The sequence below is a fragment of the Lepidochelys olivacea genome (genome assembly GCF_965140295.1).
Source record: "Lepidochelys olivacea isolate rLepOli2 genome assembly, chromosome: 5".
NCBI lineage: Eukaryota > Metazoa > Chordata > Testudines > Cheloniidae > Lepidochelys > Lepidochelys olivacea.
The window spans coordinates 136,719,494-136,745,427 of record NC_140415.1 but is presented as its reverse complement, the minus strand read 5'-3'; the positions used below and the strand labels follow the sequence as shown (position 1 = coordinate 136,745,427).

Genomic DNA, 25,934 nt, shown 5'->3' with positions numbered 1-25,934 from the left:
GGCAGCAAAAACATTTGCTCTCTCTGAGGCTTTAACTCAGGACCTTCAGATGATGAGACTGACGTGCTCCCAACTCCACTAAGAAGGCTTGGAAAGACTTTAGGCTCAGTGCATACAGAACCCTCCTGCAGCAGTGACTGGGGCAGGGAGGCAGCCTGGGATGTGCTGGAAGAATCAGGGAGATCTGGTGCCCAGAGACCAGTCCTGGCAGCTTCCTCAGCAGCAAATGAATCAATCCTCCCTGCCAGTGAACAATCCACCCAGAGCTAATGGCAACACAGGGGGGGAGGCCCAAGCTATGCACCAACCTTCACATTTTAGCACTTACTCTCATTACTCTGGTATGGCACTTTCCATGTGAATATGGCAAAGCACATTGGGGAAAGGTACATGGATAATAGAAACCAGTGCTCCAGCTAAGGCTTGAACTCAGAACCCCAGCAATATTTCCCTTTGCACTAACCAGTTTGCACCCTGCAGGTGCGTCTTAGACAATGTTGGGAAGTACACAGTTATCAGCCTCTGTGGTACTCACCTTTGCCAGGTAATTGAAAGGCTGCTGGTTCAAATCTAACTCAAGATGTGGCTTTTCAGTGATGAGACTCCACTACCTTTTAACCAGAAGAAAATATCCTTTAGTGTGGTCTCCCCAGACCGCACCTGCCACCCCCAGGCAATTTAAAAGAACTGGGGGACCCCCACCGGCAGCACAACGGGGCTAAGGCGGCTTCCTGCCCACACTCATTCCACATGGCGTGCTGCTCCTGGAGGTGGCTGTCATGTCCCTGTGGGCCCTGGGGCCAGGGGGGTCTCCAAGCGCTGCCCCTGCCCCGAGTGCCAACCCTGCCAACTGTGGCAATGGAAGCTGCAGGGCTGGTGTCTGTGAGCAGAGATGCACAAAAACTCCCCCAGTTCTTCCACCTAGAAGCTGCTGCCAGAGGGGATACAGGTTGCTTTTGGCAGGTACCAAGGTGACTTAAGAGCAGAAACCCCCACAGACCTTTTATGCAATCGGCACTTGCCCCTCACTGAACAGGATTGAAACTCATGCAGGGAGACTGCTGGGCCACATCCCCTCTGGGTGTGAGCAAAGGAGCAGGCCCTCCTGTTTCCAAAGCATTCAGTGGACTAAGAGCAGCATGGGGGACACATCCCCAGCTCTGAGGGCCAATCCTGCTGTCCTGGAGGTTGCTGGTTCATAGGGGTCACTTTGCAGCAGGGCCAGATTCTATGCATGTGGGAGAGAGAATGTGTGCACTGGACTCAGGGTGCAGAGAGACAATCAGCCCTCTCCCTTGTATTGAGTGGGTGGTTCTGCCACCCCCTGCTGGAAGGTAATGGTGGTGGGGGGTGCTGTGAGGAGCTCAGCACCTCACAGAAGTGGTGTGGGGAGCTCCAGGTGTTTTTAGGATCTGCTGTGAAAAGCAGGACCTGCCTGAAAAGTCCAGCTTTCCCCAGTACATTTACTGCGGGGCAATTGGGTTACTGTTTCTTTGGCTGAACAGCAAAGAATCGCTCCCAGTTTCCCTTCTATCTTCAGTATGATTAGCTTCTGTCGGTGGTTAATGAGGTGGATCTAGTTGTAGATTGTTATTCATTCCCCACCTTGACAATTCACACAGTCCCTTTCCCATGCACATCCCCAACATCACAGTTTTCCGGTAGCAGGGGTTGGGTTTTCCCTGGGGCCCTGAGATTTTCAGGGTCCTTTTTTCCCTCCACCTGGAGTGAACTCAGCTTTTTCCCCATCCCAGACATTCCATGAAATAGCAGCAGCAGCACTAAGGAAAAGGGGAGGGAACATCTCCCTGCCAGGGCTGGATGTGATCAGGGCCCCCCGTTTGTCCATTGTTTCCATTGCAGAAGAGGAAGGTTCCGTGGAATTTGACACCCTTCTTTGCGCAAGGGACAGAGAAAGATCTTGCTGTTCCTGTGTCTGTGCAAAGAAAATTGTGCTTCTGTATGAAAGAGGTGGTAAATGGCTCTATGGTGGGACAATACCCTCAGGATTAAGAGCAAAGGACTCAGGTTGAGAACTGATTTCACTCCACTCATCTGGGATTTAACAAATTGTCTTCCATGGAGACACTGGGAACTTGTGACATTGAGCGAGACTCTGGGGATTCGGGATGCTTTAACTCATAGTGAAAATATGAACTTGATTCCAAGATGGGGGAGAGGAGAAGCCTTAGCTGAGTTTAGTCCCAGGCTGGGGTCTCCTGGATGGGTGGAAACTTCCTTTGCTGCTGCCAGGGGACAGCAGCTACTGGAGACATACTAGGGCTGGGATGAAAGTGGAATGTTGCATGGACTTTATGCGCACAGGGCCCCACTAACTCTAAATCCTCCACAGTAGCAGGAACTTAGAAAGTCACACCTCGGTCAATGGTAGGACAGGGGTTTTGAAAAGAGATTCTTTTTTCCTCCCTTCATGAGAAAGAAAATAAGAGCTGGCCACTCAGGTGAATACCACCACTTTTTCCTTTGGCTGAGGAGCTGGAAACCAGGCACAGACAACTGGAGTCTCCTGAAAAGGGGGGGGCATAATTTCAAGGTTCAGCCACACCCCTTATAATCAACAGCCCCTCCCATATGTGAACCATGTATGCAAAGGAAGCAGCAAAGGCAGACCCTCTCCACTTACCCCTCCAGCAGCTGCTATGCAGGGAGGGAGCCTGGCAGCACCACAAGTAGCTGGGATAGCTAACCCAGGAGGGGCACATGGCCCCACATACTGGCCTCTGCAAATGCTGCCTCTGAAATTAGGAAAATTCATGAGTTCAAGGCACAGCTGCAAACCCAGAAGAAAGCCTAGCACTACATGCCCAGGGTGAAGGGGTGTGCTAAAGCCTGGAACCAGGCCAGAAATCTTCAAATCAATCTAATGCAGTCCCAACTGGGCTACTTGGGCAATGACCAGGCCAACCAGGTAGGCTTAATGCACGATCCGCAGCACGTGCTAGGAAGATTTAAATCTTGATGTCACAAGGCAGGAGACAAGCAGTGGACTTAGGCTAGGGTTTCCTATATCGCATTCACTCAAGTCAGCAGCTGCCCCACCACAAGCTGTCACCAGCGCCTCCAGGTCGGCAAGAAAGGAGCAGCAGTTCTCACTGGAACAAGTCCACACACAGCTTTCAGGTTCCTCCCAAGCCTAAAACAGAAAACCATCTTGCCAGAAAGGAGCCCACTAGGACTCACCATTGCCACTTTTCCTTCCACCCAGAACCCCGCTTCTTCTCCCGGGCTGCAAGTAGCCATCCCTGGGATGCCAGAGGCAGGCACAGGATTCTACCTCCCAGCAGCCAACCGCACCTTCCCAGGCTTTGACAGAATGAATGGTGGCATTCTACTAACCCCACTGAGGTTAGCTTAGCTTAGCTTCTGCCATGCCTTCTTCAGCATTACCTTCCTCTTTTGCTCCATTCCCACCTCACTTTCTCCTTTGGCAAGTCATGCAAGTGAGGCCAGCAGAAAGAGCCGGCCTCTGTAGGCCAACCTCCAAGGGCAGAGGAGGCCAAGCTACAAGGCTCCAAGAAGCGACTGGCCTAGAGCAAAGAACTGGAGCTGGCTCCCAGGAAGTCAACCTTCTGTCTCCCTGGTGACTCCAGATTGAAGGAGAGCTTCTTTTTCTTCCCCTTCCTGGGAAAGAGCAAGAGAAGAAAGAAAGGTGAGGTGAGCCAAGCAGGTGCGGATGTCCACACTGTCTTTTCCTACAGCGGCACCCAAAACGAGTGACTCAGGTCAGGTAAAGGCACTGCTGTGCTTCCAGAAAACAGCTCACCCCTGCTCAAAGAGGGATGAAAGAGCATGCCAAAGCCTGGGATTGAACCAGAGACCTCTAGATCTTCAGTCTAACACTCACCCAACTGAGCTACTTTGGCACCTGCACCATTTATTTTATATTTGGCCAGCTGCTTCTCACCTTGAAGCTTAGTCTCAATAAAACATCTCCAATCGCCGATGGCCAATGAGAGACTGACATCACTTGCTATTTCATCACTTGAAAAGGAGATTGGCCAGTGCTTCGATCTCTGTAATGCTGCACTTCAGTTCATGAGGAGAAAGGTGAGAAAAGCGACCTTTGAACTAAAGGACTAGGGTTAACATTCTAACTCTGTCTCTTACTGTAACACTATTTAATACTGCTCCACCCTGTGTTGGTGACAGTTCAATTTCTAGACATTAGTACATTTCAGTTACTGTTAAAATTAAAAAGTTTTTATATGCTTAAAGGAAATGAATTTATTTGCTTATATATGGCGTGAATAAATACAGATCATAGCATGCAAATTTATTGTCTTATGACACAGAAAATCATGCATCCAAATTGTACATTGAAATCATGAAATGAGCTACAAATGCAATAAAAAAAGGTATTCAAAGGTTTAACAAATTGGGGGTGAGGGCGCAGCAAAGATGCGTCTTGGCTGGGATGCCATTTGGTCTAGGGGAAGCCACGACAGGGAGAGCATGAGTTAGTTTCGATTGCCTATTTTCAGACTGTAGTCTGTGGGCACCCTGCTTTGTGGGAGGGACCCTGGTAGCCCAGACTCAGGGCTGGAACAGGCCCCTGATTTAGGAGGTGGCTGCATGGTTTATAGCGCTCTGATGTCTCAGACAATCTCTCTCTCCCAAAGCCTCAGATCTGTGTCCTCAGAAGGCTCCTGCACTGCCTCCGCTCCTTTCACATTCTGTAGAAAGGAGCAGCATCAAGGGTTAGGGGTGATCCATACGGACTACGTGGGTAGCAGATGCTACAGGAGTAAACCCAACACCCAAAGCAGAGGGAGAATATAGGGCTTTTTCTCTTTACTTAGCCACATGCTATAGCTCAGAGAGCTCCTTTAAACGTCTCCCCTCCCACAGCCTGGGAAAGGGGAAGGATTCTCATGTTCTGGCCTGATGTGAATGAGGATCACTGGACCCTAGAACCATTCACTGCCCTTTCCTAGAGGGACCTGTGACACACAGAACAGGGCTGAGATCAATGCTTACTGCAGTCAAGAATTGCTCCCCTGGAATAGGAGCAGTATTGGGCAGCTGCAAATCTCACAGGAGCTGAAACACTGGTGATTCAGCAATCAAAGTCCTAGATAGTTCACGGGAGGTTTAGGTTTGTTTCTGGACAATAGCAGTGAGAGTTTTATTGCCTCAAAATTTCAGTAGAAAAATTCAGACCCAAACTGTGTGTGGTGGGGAGATTGACAGCAGTTTCTCTGGTTTTGATTTAGTTTGTTCTCTTACTCTCGTTTTAAAAGCCTTGATCATTTTGATGGGAGAAATGTTTGTACAAAGTTGTTCCAGAAGCTGGACAAGTTGTTCCCCTAAGTCCCTATGCAGGGGCAGTTGTTGGTTCTGACCTCATGAATATAGCGGAGACTAGCCTGACCCGTCACGTGGTGGACTAGGGCTTGATTTCCTGATGAGAAAGCTGGGATTTTGACACTAAGTGTATGTCTACAGTACAATTAAAAACCCATAGCTGGCCCAGGCCAGCTGACTCAGGCTTGCCAGGCTCTGGCTCCAGGAGCTTGCTTAGGCTGGAGCCCGACCAAAGGGATCCTCCCCCCCTCGCTGGGTTCAATGGCCTATATACTGAAGATGAGTTCGTAAATGGGGAGTGTGCACTGGGTGCTTCCACTGGACAGACACTTCCTAGGGGAAGACCTACCCAGTTAATGTGATATACTCCAAAAATATTGGATGAAAGAAAGGCATCCTGGGGCTCAATGACTTCAGATTCAACTTGTTCAGGTTAGAAAGACAGATTTTTTTTTTTTTTGGGGGGGCGGGGGGGTAATTGTGAGCCTGGAAATCACCTCCTGTGTGAAAGTCAGAGCTGGATTATTTCGAGCTCATGCACCCTTGTTACTAATGAAGGAGTAAAGGAATGAACAAATCAATGAAGCCTTAAATTGTCATACGCATCCTCAACCCTTGTCCCCGTGGCAGGATCTCAAGGACAGATAGAAACGTTACTCAGGGTCAGGAGGAGAAAGGAAAGCACTTTCCCTCATGTATTTCCCCAGTCTCGTGGGCAAGGCAGCAGAGGGGCTTCAGGACATTTTCTGTCACTGATTTTTTTCACGTTGGTGTGGGAGGAAAGACTTAGACCTGCCAGCTCTGTGAACGTGAAGTGACCAAATGATGAGTTAACAATGATGCTGTGGCACAGGATTGGATTGGAACTAGAAAACAAGAAGGCCTTAAAGTTGAACTCTTGGGTGAATAGAATGATCTGATTGATATTCAACCTTGGAAGGCAATAGATTGTTACATCACTCAGAACAGCCTGGTTTGGTTGGTTGGTTTTCCCTGATAAATTGCAGAGGGTTCAGAGATGAGCCACAGGAATGATTAAAGGCTTGAGCAGAGAAATTTGAAAACAAACCCAACCTTTCCTGCTCCTGCCAGCTATGACTGCTGAGGACATTTTCCTTCTCTGCTCCAGGGTCTCTCTTCTGCCAGATTCTCAGCAAGTCAGGCCACCCTGCAGACTATGGCAGAGCAGTTTAGTAATAGGCTGCAGGACTCACCATGTAAAAGTGCAGCTGTTGTAGCACCTTGGTTGATCATGGACCAAATCCTGCAGCCCTGGATAACCTCCCACTGATGGCAATGGGAATTTAGCCTTTGTAATTAGCTGCTGGTGCCCGAGGTCTCAGCTATGAATTAAACTGGTAGCAGACACAGCTTCATTCAAATAAGCAAAGGATGTAAGTCAAAGAGCAAAGCTGGCCATTTGGAGAGGTGCAGCAGTCCCACAACCACAGCTGGAAGGGAGAAGAGGAAAAACTCCCTGAAGTGCTGGGAGCAGCACCACAGAAGTTTTTCAGTGAGATCAGTAGCAATAAATACGAAATGACAGAGTGCTTGCTCCTCTGCGATGACATGCTTGAATTGTGTTACTTTACTATGAGATAAAGCTTTAAAATATCCTGCTCTAATTTCAGGATGGGTCTGTAACCATAACTGGTCTCTGTGGGAAGTGGGACTTTCAAAATTCCCACGGAATTTAAGGGGTGGCGTTCCCAGTTGGTCACCTGAGGGCAGTGCAGTAGAGTTCAAACCGATGACCAGAGAGACGAGAACAGAGATTGTGGGATGCCTACCCGAGGCCAGCTGCAGAGCTGTAATGGAACAGGGTGTCTACACTGGCACCGCAGCATTGTAGCCCCGGCACAGAAAGCTGTATGCCTCTCATTAGGGTGCTATTTTTACAGCACTGCTACTGAGCAGTTTCTGCGCACTAAGTAGCTTGGCAGTGTGCACACCTCAGAAGTTACACTGCAGAAATCTGGTTGACTGTGCAGACGCTTGCCAGTGTAGACAAGGCTGTAGAGGGCTTACATAAGAACACAAGACTGGCCATACTGGGTCAGACCAAGGGTCCATCTAACCCCATGTGCTGCCTGAGAGTGACCAGTGCCAGATGTGTCAGAAGGAATGAACAGAACAGGCTTTTTGACCTGCAAAGTGAGGGTCTTTCACCCTGATCTTTAACTTCATTGTTGTAGATTCCTACTTATCCTATTTTACCACCCTCCCCCGAGGTCTCTGGGAAAATCAGGTGTGAACCACTCCCTTGATACAGATGTGTCCCAATCCAGCTGAACTGAGGCAGACTTTAGGCCAATGTCAGTTTGGAAAAGGCCCACTTAACCCAGCAGGTTTCTCAAAGTATCTGTTGCTGTGAACCGCATGTAGTGTGGATGTGAACCCCAAAGATATCACACATGAAAGAAACACAAGGCCAGTTCTGAGAAGGTTTCCAGAGCTGGGCCTGAGAGTTAAAGTGTTGAACTTAAAAGGAAAAGGGGCCTCAGCACTTATAAAAATAACTGGTTGCAAAAACAAACCCAAAAAAACAACCCCAGAAAAGCTCCCATCACACATCCATCACCAGTTTAGATTTTGACATGTCCTGCCTTATGTGACATCTTTGCTTTGAAAACAAGAGACCTGGGGAACTCTGTGGCTGTTACACATCTTGTCTCAAGTAATTTTCCTCCTAACAGATGATTTATTTAAAAATTTATCAAAATAAATTCAATTTTAAATAGAAACAATGACAGTCTATACTAGGTCTCTATTTTCATCCATGCTATTTCTCTCACATATTCCTCCACTCTAATTCCTTTGGAGTGAGGTTTTAATTTCAGGATTAGCAACAATTTCCTATATAGTAGGAGGGGGCAGGGAGAGAACTAGAAGAAAACCTGAATTATATTGGAACACCGGAAGTTATCACATAATCAGCCTGTGGCGGGTCTGGCACCACAGCACCCCTTTGTGGCAGGGGTGGGATGGGGTGTCGAACCCTCGCCACTCTCAAGTCTCCCATGCCCATCTCTCTGTGGGCGGCCCAATGTGGCCTAATGGCCTGTTTCTGCACAATCACCCCTTTGATCGGGGTTGTGGGCCCTAATGACCAGAGTCCATATAAATCTCTCCCAATGTCAGGGCAGTGTGGCCCAATGGCCAAAGTCCATATACCTTCCCCCTCGCAGGCAAGGTGGTGCAGCCCAACAGCCAGAGTCGATATAACTTCCCCCTCACAGGCAGGGTAGTGCGGCCTAGTGGCCAGAATCCAGGTAACTCGCCCCAAGTATCAGGGCGGTGTGGCCCAATGGCCAGAGTCCAAATACCTTCCCCCTCACAGGTGGGGTGGCGCAGCCCAACAGCCAGAGTCTATATAACTTCCCCCTCACAGGCAGGGCGGTGTGGCACAGTGGCCAGAGTCCAGGTAACTCGCCCCAAATATCAGGGCGGTGTGGCCCAATGGCCAGAGTCCAAATACCTTCCTCCTCACAGGCGGGGTGGTGCGGCCTAGAGGCTGGAGTCCATGCAGCTCACCCACCGTGTCAGAGAAGTGCGGCCCAATGGCCACCGCCCCCCCTTTGGCAGGGTAATGCAGCCTAGTGGCCGGAGTCCATGCAGCTCGCCCCAAGTGTCAGGGCAGTGTGGGTGGGCTAGTAGGGGGATCTGGGCCCGCCCTCTCCACCAGGTCCTGACCCAGGGCCCTGCTAGTGGCGGGGTTCCCCTTGGCCTTAGCTTGACGGGGATCCACCTGCAACATGCCGAGTGTCGTTGCGGCTCTAACGCACTTTGTCTTTAAAGTTCCCCTGGGTCACTCCCTACCATAAACACAGTGTACTCCACTTTGGGGGATCCTCCATCTGGGCCTCGGCTTGGCTGGCCTCTGGATCCTGGAGTGCGGGCTGTCCCTCCTCAGGAGCTGGCGGCGTGCCTCCTTCCCCTCCGGCAGTCAGCCCAGACTGAGAAACTCTGCAGACTTTTATACGTGTTCTCCAGTTGGAGCATGCCCAGCAGAGCTTCCGGGGTGTGGCTTCCTCTGCTAGGAAGGAAGGGTTAACTAATTAATTAACTTCATGTTTAATTTCATTGTCTCTGGTAACAATTCATTTAAAGATTACAAAATATAAACCTATAGGGCAGTTTTCTCTTAATTCCCATTTCCACCCAGTCAGCTTTGTGTGAAGTCACATTCTACAATTACCTAGGAGCCTTCCATTTCTGTGAGTTCATTTCTCCCTGGATCTTCTCCCATAAGTGTGGGTGGAAGGGGTCTCACACTATGTGGGAAGGTTGCATTATGAGAAAAAGCACCTGTGCTCTATTTTCACACTTTCTAATCTCTCAATGTAGCAGCAGGTGGAGAAGCGATACAAATGCATGACTTAATAGCAAAGCTACGAGACCAAACCACAGACTCTGGACTCAGCATTCATGTCTCCTGCAGTCTGAACTTGGAATCTGGTACATTTCCTCATTGGCTACCATCATTTGCCCAGCATGGAAGTGCTTCTTGTCCAGCAAGTCAGCCAGATTGGGACCCATAGGCATGGAATGGCTCTGAAGGAATCAGCTGTTTCTCTCTGTGCTTCATGAAACTTTGGCTCCAAATGGTAAAAGACAGTTGTTCCCAATTTAATCATGGCATCCTTTAGGACCATGATCAGTGGCACTTAACTGGGGAGCAGTGTTCTAAAAACAGTTTACCTGGACCACAGGTTACCATAGCTTCCACCTCTAGGGTGAAAATCAACCACTCGTACCTGCAGTTTCTACCTGAGTTCTTGTCAAATCTTTGACCTTACTTGGAGTAATTTTACACTTCTCTGTCATAGAATTCTTCACCAACCACACAATATATCAGTAGTGAAAGTGAAAGTGAGGTATAACTCCCCCAAATATGCCCTTTTATTTCCTTAATATGGTGGCACAGATTCAAATTAGGGACTAAATTCAGGAGTGGCTTAGAATCCCTGTAAGACACCACATGTCAGGTATCTATTAAAAATAAGTATCTTTCTGCAGCTATATCACATTCAACACAGATATCATTTTCTACGCATTTGCAGCATCTGACAGTGATGAGCTGAATAGAAATGTCACTTCCATTTTTCCCAGCCCTACCTAGATAGGGATTGCATTTCCCAAATAGTAAGCAACATGATTCCTAACAGATTAGGAAGGAGATTTCTTCAGGAGCAATCTCCTGCAGGACCTGAGCCACAGCTTCTTTGGGAGCCAAATGCATGGGTATTTTGCTTAGTTACAAGTCATTACTAGGGAATACTCTTCCCAGCCCTTTAGAAAAAATATTGACCTAACCACTTTAACAACAGGGGGACTGGGTTGGTGATGGGGAATAAGGGAATCCCTCTGACTTACCCTATCTTCTTCTGTTGCTACAGAGGGTGAAATAACATTTTTCCCTATCCGTGCCCTGTTCCTGTTCTCTGTTACAGTTCAATATATTTTAAGAGAGGAAAATGGTAGTAAAAATATCTGGTCTCCAGCACAACCTGAAGCAACATCAGAGCAACTGGGAATGAAAAAAATGGTTCCCAAAGGGGGAACTTGATAACTAACAATTGCTTTGAAATGGGTGGACAGTATAACTGTGATGCTCAGGGTTTGTTTAGACTAGGAAAAGTGATGGAGTTTAGGTCAGGTCAAGGGGAAAGCCAATGCCAACCACTGCACCTGGGCTACATCTGCACTACCACTATAATTGTCTTTTTACACCAAGGTCACTTGAGCAGCCAACACCACGTACAGTCCTAGTGAATGTAAGGCCCAGGCAGTTTTTGCCTCAGTGTAGCTCGTTGGGTCAAATCTCTCTCCCCTACCTGGAGCTGACGAACATTCCTGGCTGGAGGGAGACACACTCCTACAACTCAAAAGGAAAAGAGGATAGGAAAAAAATCACAGGACTGACCCCAAATAACGGGGAGCTGCAAAAGGCAGAAGCAGGCAACGCATCTAGGGGAGCTGACAGACCACGGTGAACATGGTGCAAAGGTCGCTATGTGGGAATTGGCAATTGTGATTTTGTAAAAAACAATCTTTGGCCAGCCGGAATCAAGGCATTTATTACAGTTCTCTCATATGTGGATTTTCTGATGTTTTATAAGGCTTGAGCTCTGATTGAAGCTTTTCCCACACTCAGAGCACATGTAGGACGTCTCTCCACGGTGGCTTCTCTGATGTTTCGTAAGGGCTGAGCTATAACTGAAGCATTCCCCACACTCAGAGCACGTGTAGGGCATCTCTCCTGTGTGGATTCTCTGATGTGAGATGAAGGCAGAGCTCCGCTTAAAACTTTTCCCACACTCAGCGCATGTGTAGGGTGTCTCTCTTATGTGGATTGCCCGATGTCTGATAAGGTGTGAGCGCTGATTGAAGCTTCTCCCACACTCAGAGCACATGTAGGGTCTCTCTCCTGTGTGGATTCTCTGATGTGTGACGAGGGCTGAACTATCCATGAAGCGTTTCCCACACTCAGAACATCCATAGGGTTTGTCACCTGTGTGACTTCTCTGATGTATGGTAAGGGCTGATCTATAACTGAAGCATTTCCCGCACTCAGGGCATGTGTAGGGTGTCCACCCAGTATGGATTTTCTGATGTCTAATAAGGCTTGAGCTCTGATTGAAACTTTTCCCACACACAGAGCACATGTAGGGTGTCTCGCCTGTGTGGATTCTCTGATGTGAGATGAGGACTGAGTTATAACTGAAGCGTTTCCCACACTCAGAGCACGTGTAGGGTTTTTCTCCTGTGTGGATTCTATTATGTCTAATAAGGCTTGAGCTCCGATTGAAGCTTTTCCTGCACTCAGCGCATGTGTAGGGTGTCTCTCCTGTGTGGATGTTCCTATGTCTGTTAAGGTGTGAGCTCCGATTGAAGCTTTTCCCACACTCAGAGCATGTGTAGGGTTTCTCTCCCCTGTGGATTCTCTGATGTGTGAGAAGGTCAGAGTTCCCACTGAAGCTTTTCCCACACTCATGACATATGTAGCATGTCTCTTCCAAGCTGATGGTCTCGCATGTAATAAGGTCTGAGTTTTCCTCTGGCCTGTCCTGAATCTCACAGGCTTTTGCTTTTTCTGGCAGTGCACAACTCCCAGAAACATTCCCTTTGGATATTCCTGATAACATCCCACGAGGTTCTACTTGCTCAGCATCTTCCTGCTGGGGTGTCTCCTCGTTCTCACTCACCATCCCGTCACCTGATGGGAGACAGAGAGAATCCAGACATAGGTCACTCCCTGCACCAGAGAGAGGAATGGAAAAAGGTGTGAACAAACCAAAATATGTGCGGGAGAGATCAAACCTATCAGGAGCTGATTTTCCCCAAACCCTTCCCCAGAGGAGAGAGAGGAAGGTATCAGTTCTGGGCGTGCATCTCACCAGAACTCTCAGGGGAAAGTGAGATTGGGGAGGGACCTGCTGCCAATTGTCAGTCAGGATAGGTGGGAAGCCATGAATGACATCTGCCTAATGACTCCACATCTGCAGGGAACAATCCTGAACTTGGACAGCTTACAACTTGGAGTCTTTGTAGGGCATCCCAAATGCTTCCTGTATTCACTGACAGTTACTGAGATGGTTGACCCAATTCCTCACCTGTGCAGACGGTCTCGGGAGCACTTTTTTTCAGAGCCATAGAGGTCTGAGACCCACGGCTGTTCCCCTCATTCCTGCTGCGAGATCACATAAGGTTTAGAAATTGGAAACCCTGGGAAGGCAAAGAAAACAAGGAAGGTCCATGGAATTTGTGGGATACTTGTCACAAGGAATATTCCATGGTTTTAACCCCAGCTCATTTTTAAGAAGTAACATCCCAAGGCTAGTGTCCTTGGCTCAAAGTGGCAGGAGAGTTATTATTATAAATCACATTCATTACCTTAGTGCCTAAGAGCCAACTAACCGTGGGCCCCTGTTGTGCTAGGCACAGTACAAACCCAGAATAACAGATGGCCCATGCCCTGAAGAATTTACAATCTAAATAGACAAGACAAGACACAGAATGGGGGACGAGGCAGAACCCACCAGCAGAGTAAACGATGTGACGGCAGAGTGACAGATCTGATGAACACAGGTATATCTCTTGAGTCTATTGTATTTTATGTTATGACTAGGGCCAGTGTTATCCGGAAACTGCTGCTATTACTGCATTTTTTCCTGAAATTACTCTTCATTTCTGGAATCACCCTTCACATCCAGAATAGCTGAACAGAGGGTGGGTGGGGATGCAGGGTCACAAACCCCAGATTTCTCCCTGGAGACACCTGACTTCTCCCCAGGGCACAGGGAAAAGGCTGGGGACTGGCTGCTTTGAGACTTCCTACCAATTTCTTCCTTCCTCATACAAGTCTGGGCTCAGAAAAAACACGGTGGAGCTTCCCCTTGAGAGGCAGGGCACTTGGCAGTGGGACGCCGGGCACCCTCATCATGCTGCAGAGCAGACGGCGCTCGCACCTGCTCTTGACTGTGTCAGCAACACCTGTCCCCTGATCATCTCCTCGGCACGCAGCTGGTTCATGACCCGTCTCCCCAGCACACAGACGGCTCTAGGCTCTCAATGCTCAGTGTCTGGGCCCCACTTCCCCCACACAGCTGACTCCTGTCCTCTCCCGCAATACACTTTCAGGCTGTAAAGGATTATATATTGCTCATGTTTGTCAACTACTCTGTTTTTGTTGCCAGCAAACACTGACCCTATTTATGACTGTTATCTGTATCTTTGAGCCAGCCCTTGAAAGCATGAATACTTCACAGACTATGATGCTGAGATGGGCCAGATGATACCGGGGAGGGCTGAGGGATAGGTTTCCTGTGCAATCTGGTATCACTAAGGCTGGATCTAAAGGCTGGTTATACAGAACTTCATCTTTTGAAGCTTTGCCCCATACAGAAAGGGGCAGTGACTGATTTTACTCGTTCAGGAGACTGAAGACAACAGACAGACTTTTTGGGGAGAAACAGCTGAGTTTGAGCTGACTGAAGGGGGTCTTTTTGGGCTACAAACTGACATGACTTGATAACCAAGACGTAAGCTTTTAAAGAAGGTTTTAATACACTTTGGAAATGATTGGGGATTCCCAAGAGGACTGATAGGAAATATGCATTTTGATGCTCTTCTTGCTTTACATCTTTTTCCCATATGGCACACTGACACTGTCATGGATCCATAGGATCTGTGAAATGCCCTGGCTTTTAAACAGTCCTTGGGAGGTGCACCTTGAGTGCACTGGACCCCCCAATGATAGGCCAATGTAGCTTCAACACCTACGACTGAGCCTCTGGCTCCAACACTATTTCAACCTGTGAGCTCTGCCAACAGGTCCAACTGAATGACGCTCCTGTTCAGAGACTGTTCCTCATTCAATGCACAGTGCAAGTTTGTGCTGTGACACTAAGGCAGACTTTTAAAACATACCAGGGTTTATTAGTCAATCGAAACGCAGCATTGAAAGTCTTTAGATTAGGACAGAGAAGCAAAGACGACAATATAGTCCATGCTGGCCAATGCCCTTGAACCATGCTGCTCTAGAAAACAGTTTGGTTTCCATTCACTGTACCTGTCCATTTGTCTTCTCTCCAATAGAGCTCCCTGCATCTGGAAGCCCAGTTCTTCCTGCTCCCAAAAACATAATGAGTCCACAAACGCTTCACTCAGCCAAGGGGAGATCCTCCCGTGGACAGGTGACAATTATTCCCTTGTCTCTGTCCGGTGTTCCATTGATGTGGGTTGAATCATAGAATCATAGAATATCAGGGTTGGAAGGGACCCCAGGAGGTCATCTAGTCCAACCCCCTGCTCGAAGCAGGACCAATTCCCAGTTAAATCATCCCAGCCAGGGCTTTGTCAAGCCTGACCTTAAAAACCTCTAAGGAAGGAGATTCTACCACCTCCCTAGGTAACGCATTGCAGTGTTTCACCACCCTCATAGTGAAAAAGTTTTTCCTAATATCCAATCTAAACCTCCCCCACTGCAACTTGAGACCATTACTCCTCGTTCTGTCATCTGCTACCATTGAGAACAGTCTAGAGCCATCCTCTTTGGAACCCCCTTTCAGGTAGTTGAAAGCAGCTATCAAATCCCCCCTCATTCTTCTCTTCTGCAGACTAAACAATCCCAGCTCCCTCAGCCTCTCCTCATAAGTCATGTGTTCTAGACCCTAATCATTTTTGTTGCCCTTCGCTGGACTCTCTCCAATTTATCCACATCCTTCTTGTAGTGTGGGGCCCAAAACTGGACACAGTACTCCAGATGAGGCCTCACCAATGTCGAATAGAGGGGAACGATCACGTCCCTCGATCTGCTGGCAATGCCCCTACTTATACATCCCAAAATGCCATTGGCCTTCTTGGCAACAAGGGCACACTGCTGACTCATATCCAGCTTCTCATCCACTGTCACCCCTAGGTCCTTTTCCGCAGAACTGCTGCCTAGCCATTCGGCCCCTAGTCTGTAGCGGTGCATTCAATTCTTCCGTCCTAAGTGCAGGACTCTGCACTTGTCCTTGTTGAACCTCATCAGATTTCTTTTGGACCAATCCTCCAATTTGTCTAGGTCCGTTTGTATCCTATCCCTACCCTCCAGCGTATCTACCACTCCTCCCAGTTTAGTGTCGTCTGCAAACTTGCTGAGGGTGCAATCTACACCATCCTCCAGATCATTTATGAAGATATTGAACAAAACCGGCCCCAGGACCGACCCCTGGGGCACTCCACTTGACACCGGCTGCCAACTAGACATGGAGCCATTGATCACTACCCGTTGAGCCCGACAATCTAGCCAGCTTTCTACCCACCTTATAGTGCATTCATCCAGCCCATACTTCCTTAACTTGCTGACAAGAATACTGTGGGAGACCGTGTCAAAAGCTTTGCTAAAGTCAAGGAACACCACGTCCACTGCTTTCCCTTCATCCACAGAACCAGTTATCTCGTCATAGAAGGCAATTAGATTAGTCAGGCATGACTTGCCCTTGGTGAATCCATGCTGACTGTTCCTGATCACTTTCCTCTCATCTAAGTGCTTCAGAATTGACTCCTTGAGGACCTGCTCCATGATTTTTCCGGGGACTGAGGTGAGGCTGACTGGCCTGTAGTTCCCAGAATCCTCTTTCTTCCCTTTTTTAAAGATGGGCACTACATTAGCCTTTTTCCAGTCATCCGGGACTTCCCCGGATCGCCATGAGTTTTCAAAGATAATGGCCAATGGCTCTGCAATCACATCCGCCAACTCCTTTAGCACTCTCGGATGCAACGCATCCGGCCCCATGGACTTTTGCACGTCCAGCTTTTCTAAATAGTCCCGAACCACTTCTTTCTCCACAGAGGGCTGGTCACCTCCTCCCCATGCTGTGCTGCCCAGTGCAGCAGTCAGGGAGCTGACCTTGTTCGTGAAGACAGAGGCAAAAAAAGCATTGAGTACATTAGCTTTTTCCACATCCTCTGTCACTAGGTTGCCTCCCTCATTCAGTAAGGGGCCCACACTTTCCTTGACTTTCTTCTTGTTGCCAACATACCTGAAGAAACCCTTCTTGTTACTCTTAACATCTCTTGCTAGCTGCAATTCCAATTATAACTGCCTGTATTAAATTAAGTTTCTCTGTGTTTCACCAAATTTCGTCTTCTCAATTAACTTTGAGCAGCCATGTAAAAGGGCAAGTTGTACCCCAGTATGTAGGTGTAAAAATTGTACAGGCTACACTACCACCCTGACATCATCAACAAGGTGCCCATTTGTGCCTGGGTAGTGGCCCTGCTGTGGGAGGGAGGAATGCAGCAAGGACTCAGGATCAGTGGATGGGGTTGCTGTGCATAGAGATGGGAAGGTTATATGGGGAGGAGGGTAATGAGCGGGAGAGGGAGGTCAAGAGTTAAAATAATAATGTTTAGGGGAAAATGTATAATGAAGTGAAACTGAACAGAAATAAAACTGGAGTGCAGGCTATAAAGCAAAAAGGCCTGGCCAGGGATTTGGGGTTAAAGATCTGGGATCCCCCACAGCTCTAGATCCCCAAAACTCTCCTACCTCCCACTGATCCACCCAGCCCACCTCCTGGGTGCCTTTCCTCCACACTTCCCTCACCTTCTTCCCATTACTCTCAGCCACCACCACGTCCAGGCACCTTAGGAGCTTCCTATGTTCCCTCCTCGTCTCTCACTACCTCATCCCTCCCTGCTCCTTCTTACCTCTAATCCGGCACACACACTCCCCATGTCCTAGCACCCCAGAATTAGCTACTCCCCGCTTCTCCTCCCCTCCCACAGCTCTGTTCTCCCTTCACCCATGGGGTCCTGAATGGCAACATTATACACTCTCCTATCAAAAGCTGAGCTCATCTGACTGTCACACAAGACATGCATGAGTCATACACCTATTTACTCAATTTAGAATTCTACAGGCAGCATATTTTCCTTTTAAAATGAGGAAAAGGCATGAAAGCTCTAGTTATTAACATAGTTATTAATGTATCCAATAATGATAAATTAAATGCAATTTTAAAATGACTGACAGCACCAAAAAGGCACATGTCCAAAAATTATTCTAGTGGGTGGGAGATAAGGCAAAAACAGTGGGGGGGGGGGGCGGGGGGGGCAGAACTTGTCAAAACTTGCATGACAAATACAGGTATAAAGTTAAAGTTCTTTAGAGACCCCACATCTTCTTATAACCCAGGGGACAGGACTCCTTACCCAGCCAGACCACAGTCTCACAGTTCTCCTGCATGACATCCCTGTAGAGGGCTCTAACAGTGGGGTCCAGCAGAGCCCCCTCTTCCCTGGTGAAATATACAGCCACCTCTTCGAAAGTCACCGGTCTCTGAAACAGCAAGAGTCCAACACTCAGTATCTGCTGCCCCAGTCACAACCCCACTATTCACAGAACAGCAGCACCAGGTAAACGGAAGCTTCGGGAGGCACATGTTAACAGAGTCCCACCCCCACCTTGCTTAGAGCAGCCAGGAGGCATCAGAGGGTAGAAAAAGAGAACCATTGCGTCTCCCAGCTGACAGACTAGGCAGAGTTTTCACATTCATCACATACCTACTAGCCAGAGCCTGATATAGGAGATGGGGCTGTCTCTGGACCCTGCTGGTGGCTCCCTGGTAGGAATCCCAACTCTACAAATACACTATATGGAAGAAAGGGGAAGTCGATAGTAAAGAATATAAGTTAGAAGGTCAGAATTGTAGAAAATTGGTAAGGGAAGCTATCAGAAATCAATGATCAATGAAAATAAGAAGGAAGTTTTTAAAAGGTTTATAAAGTTCAAAATTAATCCTAACAATGGTAGTGGTAAATTACTATACAGAAATGGTGGAATTATCAAAAATAATGCAGAAGAGATAGAAGTGTTCAATAAATATTTCTCTCCTGGGTTTGGATAAAAACACATGATGTAGTCATATCATAAGATGTTGACGACAACACTCTTTACATTCCAGCAATAACTCACGAGGACATTAAACAGCAGCTATTAAAGTTAGACATGTTTAAATCAGCAGGTCCAGACAACTAGTATCCAAGAGTTTTAAAATACCTGGTGGAGGAGTGTGGTGGACTGTTAAGGTTGAATTTACTTAGGACTTGGAACATTGGGGAAATTCCAGAAGACTGGAATAAAGCTAATGCTGTGCCAATATTTAAAAAATGTAAGAGAGATGACCCAGCTAATTAAAAGCGTGTCAATCTGACATCGATACTGGGCAAGATAATGGAGCATCCAATACTGGATTTCATTAATAAAGAAATAAAGGAGGGTAATATAATTAGTACCCATTAACAAAGGTTTAGAAAAAATAGATCCTATCAAACTAATTGGATATCCTTAGTGGATGAGATCAAAAGTTTGGTTACAGCCAGTGATGAGCTGCCAAAATCTTAACAACGGGTTCCCTCCTCACCCCACGAGGGGGTCGTTGCCCACATCTTCCCCCCCGGGACTTCTGCCCCACCCAACCCCCCCGCATTCCTTGACGCCCCTCCCCACCCCCCCCCCGAGGACCCCTGGCCCCATCCACTCCCTCCCCTGTCCCCTGACTGCCCCCAGAACCGGGCAGGAGGGTCTCGTGGGCCACTGTAGTGGGTGCCCACCCCACCCCTAAGAGCCAGAGGCACCTTCCGGGAGGCAAGGAGGGGAGTCCCGGCGCTGCTTACCTGGGGCAGGTCCCAGGAGGCATCCGGCAGGTCCCTCTGGCTCCTAGGTGCGGTGGAGCATAGTTAGGGGGGAGCAACCGCTCCCCCACTGATCACATCAAAAGTGGCGCCTCAGGGGCTGGAGCACCCACGGCGAAAATTGGTGGGTGCAGAGCACCCACCGTCAGCTCCCCACCCCGTGCCTGGCCCCAGCTCACCTCCGCTCCGCCTCCTCCCCTGAACGCACCACCCCGCTCTGCTTCTCCGCGCCCCCCCTTCCCGCGAATCAGCTGTTCGGCAGGAAGCCTGGGAGGGCTGAGAAGCAGACAGTGGCTTCACGCTCAGGCCAAGGGTGGCGGAGGTGAGCTGGGGCGGGGAGCGGTTCCCCTGCCCACCCCCAGGTTACCTGCTGCGGTGCAGGTGGCCCTCCTCCCCCACCTGAGCTCACCTCCGCCTCCCTGGGCCTGCTTCCCACACGAACAGCTGATTTGCGGGAAGCCTGGGGGGGTGGAGAAGCAGAGCAGGGTGGCGCGTTCAGGGGAGGAGGCGGAGGTGAGCTGCAGCCGGGGGTGGGGCAGGGAGCTGCCGGTGGGTGCTCTGCATCCACCAAATTTTCCCCTTGGGTGCTCCAGGGCTGGAGCACCCGTGGAGTCGGCACCTAAGGCGCCACTTTTGGCCGGTTAAATTTAGAAGCCCTTTTAGAAGCAGCTGTCCCTCGCAGAACAACCGGTTCTAAAAGGGCTTCTAAACAACTGGTTCTAGCGAACCGGTGCGAACCAGCTCCAGCTCACCACTGGTTGCAGCTAATAGTATTGATGCAATATACCTAGACTTCTGTAAGGCATATGACTTGGTTCAGCACAATATTTTGACTAAAAAACTAGAATGATACAAAATAAACCTGGCATACGTTAAATAGATTAAAAACTGTGATTGTAAATGGGGAACCATGGTTGAGTGGATCTATTTCTGGAGGGTTCCTGCAAGGACTGGTTCTTGACCCTGTGCTATTTAAGATTCTTATCAATGGCCTAGAAGAGAATATAAAATCCTCACTGATAAAGTTTGCAGTTGCCACAAAGACTGGGAGTGGTGGTAACTAATGAAATGTCAGTAGATTCAGGCTCCAGCACTGGAAGTCTGGGACATTTTCCCAGCCCTGGCTGGAGGGTTATTTCCTGTTCCACAAAGAGGGGAAGTTCCATTCCCAACTCCTGTGCCTTGAAATAAGACCCTGCCTGACAGGACACCCCATATTCAGCATAGTGGTATGATTATAATATGATTAGGACAGAATTATAATGCATTTTCCAATGACACCACACATGATGCATATTGCACAAAAGTTATGATTTGCCGAATATGATTATCCTATTTGTGTGCATGTATCATGTTTGTATCTGAAGTTATGGATACAGACTATGTATGAAGTGGTGGATAAGCTGGAGGGTAGGGATAGGATACAGAGGGACCTAGATAATTTAGTGAATTGGGCCAAAATAAAAGTGATGGGGTTCAACAGGGACAAGTACAGAGTCCTGCACTTACGATGGAAGAATCCCATAGACTGCTATAGACTAGGGACCGAGTGACTAGGCAGCAGTTCTGCAGAGAAGGACCCAAGAGTTACAGTGGATGAGCAGCTGGATATAAGTCCGCAGTTTGCCCTTGTTGCCAAGAAGGCTAACGGCATTTTGGGCTGTATAAGTAGGAGCACTGCTAGAAGATCAAGAGACGTGATCATTCCCCTCTATTCGGCATTGGTGAGGACTCACCTGGAGTACTGTGTCCAGTTTTGGGCCCCACACTACAAGGAGGATGTGGAAAAATTGGAAAGAGTCCAGCGGAGGGCACAAAAATGAATATAACAGGCTTTAAGACAGAACTGGATACATTCATGGAGTTAAGTCCATTAATGGCTATTGGCCAGGATAAGTAAGGAATGGTGTCCCTAGCCTCTGTCAAACGTGGGTGATGGATGGCAGGAGAGAGATCACTTGATCATTACCTGTTAGGGTCACTCACTCTGGGGCACCTGGCACCGGTCACTGTTGGCAGACAGGATACTGAGCTGGATGGACCTTTGGTCTGAACCAGTACAGCCATTCTTATGTTCTTAATAGGGGGCTGGAGCACATGACTTACGAGGAGAGGCTAAGGGAACTGGGTTTGTTTAGTCTGCAGAAGAGAAGAATGAGGGGGGATTTGATAGCTGCTTTCAACTACCTGAAAGGGGGTTTCAAAGAGGATGAATCTAGACTGTTCTCAGTGGTAGCAGATGACAGAACAAGGAGTAATGGTCTCAAGTTGCAGCGGGGGAGGTTTAGGTTAGATATTAAGAAAAACTTTTTCACAAGAAGGGTGGTGAAGCACTGGAATGGGTTACCTAGGGAGGTGGTGGAATCTCCTTCCTTAGAGGCTTTTAAGGTCAGGCTTGACAAAACCCTGGCTCCAATGATTTGGTCCTGCTTTGAGCAGCGGGTTAGACTAGATGACCTCCTGAGGTCCCTTCCAACCCTGATCTTCTATGAGATTCTAATCTGGGCCAGAGTCTTGCACTCCTTTGCACGGGGGTGGGTGTCCAGATCTCAGTTTTACCTGTCCCAACAGGGGTGCAGATCTCACTTGGGATCTTCACAACAGCGGGGTCTGACCTATGTTGGGGTCTCTGCAGTGCCTGGCAGAACAGGACCCAGATCTCACTTGGGGTCTCTGCAGCTCCAGGAACAACAAGGTCCCTGATTTTGTTTGCCATCTCTGCAGTACCTGGCACAACTGGAGCCTGATTTCACTTGATGTTGATGCAGGGCCTGGCACAAAAAGGGGGAGGAGCTCAGTCGGGGTCACTGTAGCACCCAGTACAGCAAGGTCCCTGCTTTCTGTAAGGGTCTGTGCAGTTCCTGGCACAAAAGGTGCCCCAAACTTGGTTAGGGTTTGTACAGTGCCCGGCACACTGGGGCACCTGATCTCAGTCAAGGCCTGAGCCATGCTCAGAACAATAACAGCCCTGATCTCACGCAGACACCTGCGGAGAAAAGCAGGAAGATTTTCAAGAATTTGATATCAGTATTTCAGAACTGAGGAGAAAATGGGGCACAAACTAAGGATCTGCCAATATAAGAGAGAAGCCCAGCATCTGAGGAGATGTTATGTCACCATTTAACAGGTCAAGAGAAAAGAGGGAAAGTTTGAGGGGAACAACAACAGAATGGGATGGATTCTTGTTGCCTCACATTCACGTGGCCAGCAGGGAGCCCTGGGTGATGTGGCTTTCCCAGGGGAAAGGAGTGGGGCTGGAGTCAGGTCAGAAGGGGAGGGGCTGGCCATGGTGTCTGGGAATGTGACTAGCAGGCAGTGGGTTGGGCAAGGTGGGGGTGGGGGAAGTAGCCGGGACTGGAAACCTGGGATTGAGCCTTCTCCCTGGGGGATGCTTGCTCCTCCCTCCCCTTCCTGGGCCTTCCCATGCCCTGTGGCCAGCAGAGAGTGGCCCCCCCAGCCCAGCCCAGCCGTATCCCTGTCTCAGGGCTCTCCCAGCCTCTGCCCATTAACCCTCTTGCCAGTTCAGAAATCACTCAGGGGAACGATTTCCCACCGAAAAAAGGACAAGTCACTGCAGGTAAAAATGGGGCGGAGACACCAGAAACCTGAGATTTGAACGGGCCACGGGTGAAGTGGGGAGCTAATGGGGTACAGTGGGGGGAGGAGAACAAAGACCCTCTCAGCGATATGGGCGGGAGGGGGGGGTCACCCTGGATGTTGCTCGTTGCTCTCTAGAAAGAAAGGGGGCAGGACGGGGGTCCCCAGGCCAGCGGGAAATCCGAGGGGATCTCAGCCCCCGCTTCTCTCCCCACTGCTCTTCTCCCCTCCCGCCCACGTCCGGGCTGCACAGACATTTCCCATCCGCCCCTTCCCAGACCCCCCCCCCGCCCCCGGCAGCCTCCCGCCCAGCCACACGCAGGAACCCCAGGGCAGAGCCTGGCCGGGCCCGCGGGGCGCTGGGCTCCTGCTGAGGCAGCAGCTCCGAGCCCCCCACCCCGCGGGCCCCCCGGGAGCAGATCCCGCCGCTGCCAGATGCCTGGTCCCCCCCAGACACGGGGGCAGAGTCGCCGCCCGGCCCGGCCCGGCCCCGGCCCCGGCCCCGCCCCCGGGGCTCGCTCCGGTACCTGGAGGCTGCAGCTCCGCAGCACGGGGTGGCTCCAGCGGGAGCAGGGCCCGAGCCGGGCCCGGGGAGTTAACGAAGGTCTCCCCGGCACAGACCCTCTGCTCAGCCTGGCCCCCAGCCCCAGGGAGCAGCAGCGGGGCAGCTCTGCGTCTGCGCATGCGGGGCTCTCCCCAACCCCCCCGATCTGCGCATGCCCAGAGCCGGGAGACACAAAAACTCTTCTCCGGCTCCGGGAGAGGAGCCAACGGCCCCGCACGAGCCAGGCAGAGCCGCAGCGCCCCGCGCGCGTTCACTGCCCGGCGCGTCCTCCCCCGGCCCAGCGTCACTTCCGCTCCCTGGAGAGTCAAGAACTACATCTCCCATCCTGCCCCGGGGGGGGACTTCCGTCCTCCTCTGCCCAACGTCACTTCCGGTCCCTAGAGAGTCGGGAGCTCCAGCTCCCCAGCAGGCTGCTGGAGACCGAGCGGCTGCTCGAGGGTCCCTGGCTGCTGGCCGGGAGCACCCAGGCAGGGGCGCTGCAGCAGCAGACTATTGAAACTCAGCCGGAGGACACAGCTGCTCCCTGGCCTGGGTGGCCCCTCAGCGTGTCAGAATGGCCTAGGCTGGAAGTGAAACTTCTAGAGACGCCGGGAGTCTCGCCCCCCCTTCGCCATGTGTAGCAGCCGCCTCCTCTCTTCTCTGCGGGCGCCTCGCCGCCAGGGCCACAGCGCACCGGTTCTGACTCTTCACACTCCGCTTTTCCACGCTCCTTAGGGCCCGTTGCGCCTGAACGATGGCTTCTGACTTCCCAGTGTTCTGCACACCCAGGGACTTTCCTACTCCCTCCCCTTACACTGGGCTCACCAGACTCCCTAGTCCATGAATCCAGCCATAGTGCGTCAGACCAAAGGTCCATCTGCCCAGTGTCCTGTCTTCTGACGGCGACCAAGGCCAGGTGCCCCACAGGGAATGAACAGAACAGGCCATCAACAAGTGACCCACCTCCTGACGTCCATTCCCAGCTTCTGGCAATCGGGCTAGGGACACCACCCATGCACATTCTGGCTAATGGCCATTCATGGACCTATCCTCCATGAATTTACCTTGTTCGTTTTTTGAACTCCGTTCTAGTCTTGGCCTTCACAGCATCCTCTGGCAAAGAGTTCCACCGGTTGACTGTGCGTTGTGTGAAGAAATGCTTCCTTTGGTTTGTTTTAAATCTGCTGCCTATTACTTTCATTGGGTGACTCCTAGTTCTTGTGTTAGGAGGAGGAGTAAATAACACTTCCTTATTTACTTTCTCCACAGCAGTCTTGATTTTATAAACTTCTATCATATTTCCCCTTTGTTGTCTCTTTTCCAAGCTGAAAAGTCCCAGAGTTTTAATCTCTCCTCATAAAGAAGCTGTTCCATACCCCTAATCATTTTTGTTGCTCTTTTCTGAACCTTTTCCAATTCCAATTGTGGAAGAAAACAAACTCCACTCTCAGGTTGGAAGCAACAAAATCAGAGACAGCTTTATTCGAGCAATTGCAAGGGAAGAAAACAGCTGACAGAGAGCATCTCTGCCTCAGTTTCTCCAAAGTACAAGCAAAATCACACAAACATTTATACCTCTTTGTGACGTGCAGAAATTGAAAACATCTACATTTTATTTAGACTATTTACTATCTAATCCAGTATTTTCTCACTTTCTCTTCTCAAAACGTTGTTATCTCAAGACTAGGTCACACTGACTATTCTGCTGTTTCCCACTCGCTTCTGACATGAGCCCTGCTTCTACAGGTCTCGCGATACTAGGCTAAGACTTAACAAAACAGTTGCTCTGTTTCTGACACTTAAATGGCTGCACTTAAACCCTCTCTTTTTTTCCCTGCTTCCACACTCCCCGCTTTTGTGCTTCCTTTATCACAACTAACATTCTTAAACCTCCAATTGCATCAAGCCTTGTATTTCTGTTTCTAGCTCAGGAGGATCAGAATCAGCCCCATAAGTCTTAACTGGATATAACGATAACGCCTTATTAGTATGAACATGAAAGGCATTTTTGTTAGTACGTCCCTTACAACAACAGTAACATATTACTATACTAAACAAAAGCAATACACGCATTAATATCCCCATTGTAATAATATGCTGGAGTTGTTTCATTGCCTTAGTTACATAGCACATTACATCATAATTAGTACACAAAGTAGATGCTCTATAGGCAGTATGAAAAGCACATTTTTCAATTTGATATATATTCTGAAGCACATGGATTTGACCCTGTAAGTCAGAAATTTTCCTAACCTCTGGTAGGAGTGAGTGTAAATTTTGA

General features: G+C 49.4%; 1 protein-coding gene across 8 annotated transcripts; it reads right to left on the bottom strand.

Annotated features, from left to right (window-relative positions):
- Positions 1-4,273: 4,273 nt before the first annotated feature.
- LOC311521101 (uncharacterized protein) lies at positions 4,274-23,995 on the bottom strand. 8 transcript variants are annotated; one of them, XR_014711791.1, is made up of 5 exons: positions 23,637-23,994; positions 18,031-18,157; positions 12,942-13,053; positions 11,163-12,583; positions 4,274-9,361 (listed from the first exon to the last, which is right to left on the bottom strand). XR_014711791.1 is itself a non-coding variant. In XM_084629228.1 (5 exons), exons 4-5 carry the CDS (start codon positions 12,979-12,981, stop codon positions 11,418-11,420), a joined length of 1,206 nt encoding a protein of 401 aa, XP_084485354.1. In that variant the 5' UTR covers positions 12,982-13,053; positions 14,900-14,955; positions 18,031-18,157; positions 23,637-23,995; the 3' UTR covers positions 4,274-11,417. The 8 variants fall into 8 exon arrangements, 4 of the variants coding, with proteins under 4 accessions (XP_084485354.1, XP_084485353.1, XP_084485352.1 ...); XR_014711792.1 differs by having other exon boundaries at positions 4,274-9,358; XR_014711793.1 differs by having other exon boundaries at positions 11,252-12,583.
- Between the last annotated feature and the right edge of the window lie 1,939 nt (positions 23,996-25,934).

What these genes read in the sequence shown, in the direction of transcription:
- LOC311521101 (XM_084629228.1), bottom strand. Translation starts at nt 12,981, where the DNA reads ATGGCTCTGAAAAAAAGTGCTCCCGAGACCGTCTGCACAG. An exon ending in TCCCGAGACCGTCTGCACAG is followed by an intron (nt 12,584 to 12,941) that starts GTGAGGAATTGG and finishes TCTCTGGTGCAG; the next exon opens with GGAGTGACCTATGTCTGGAT.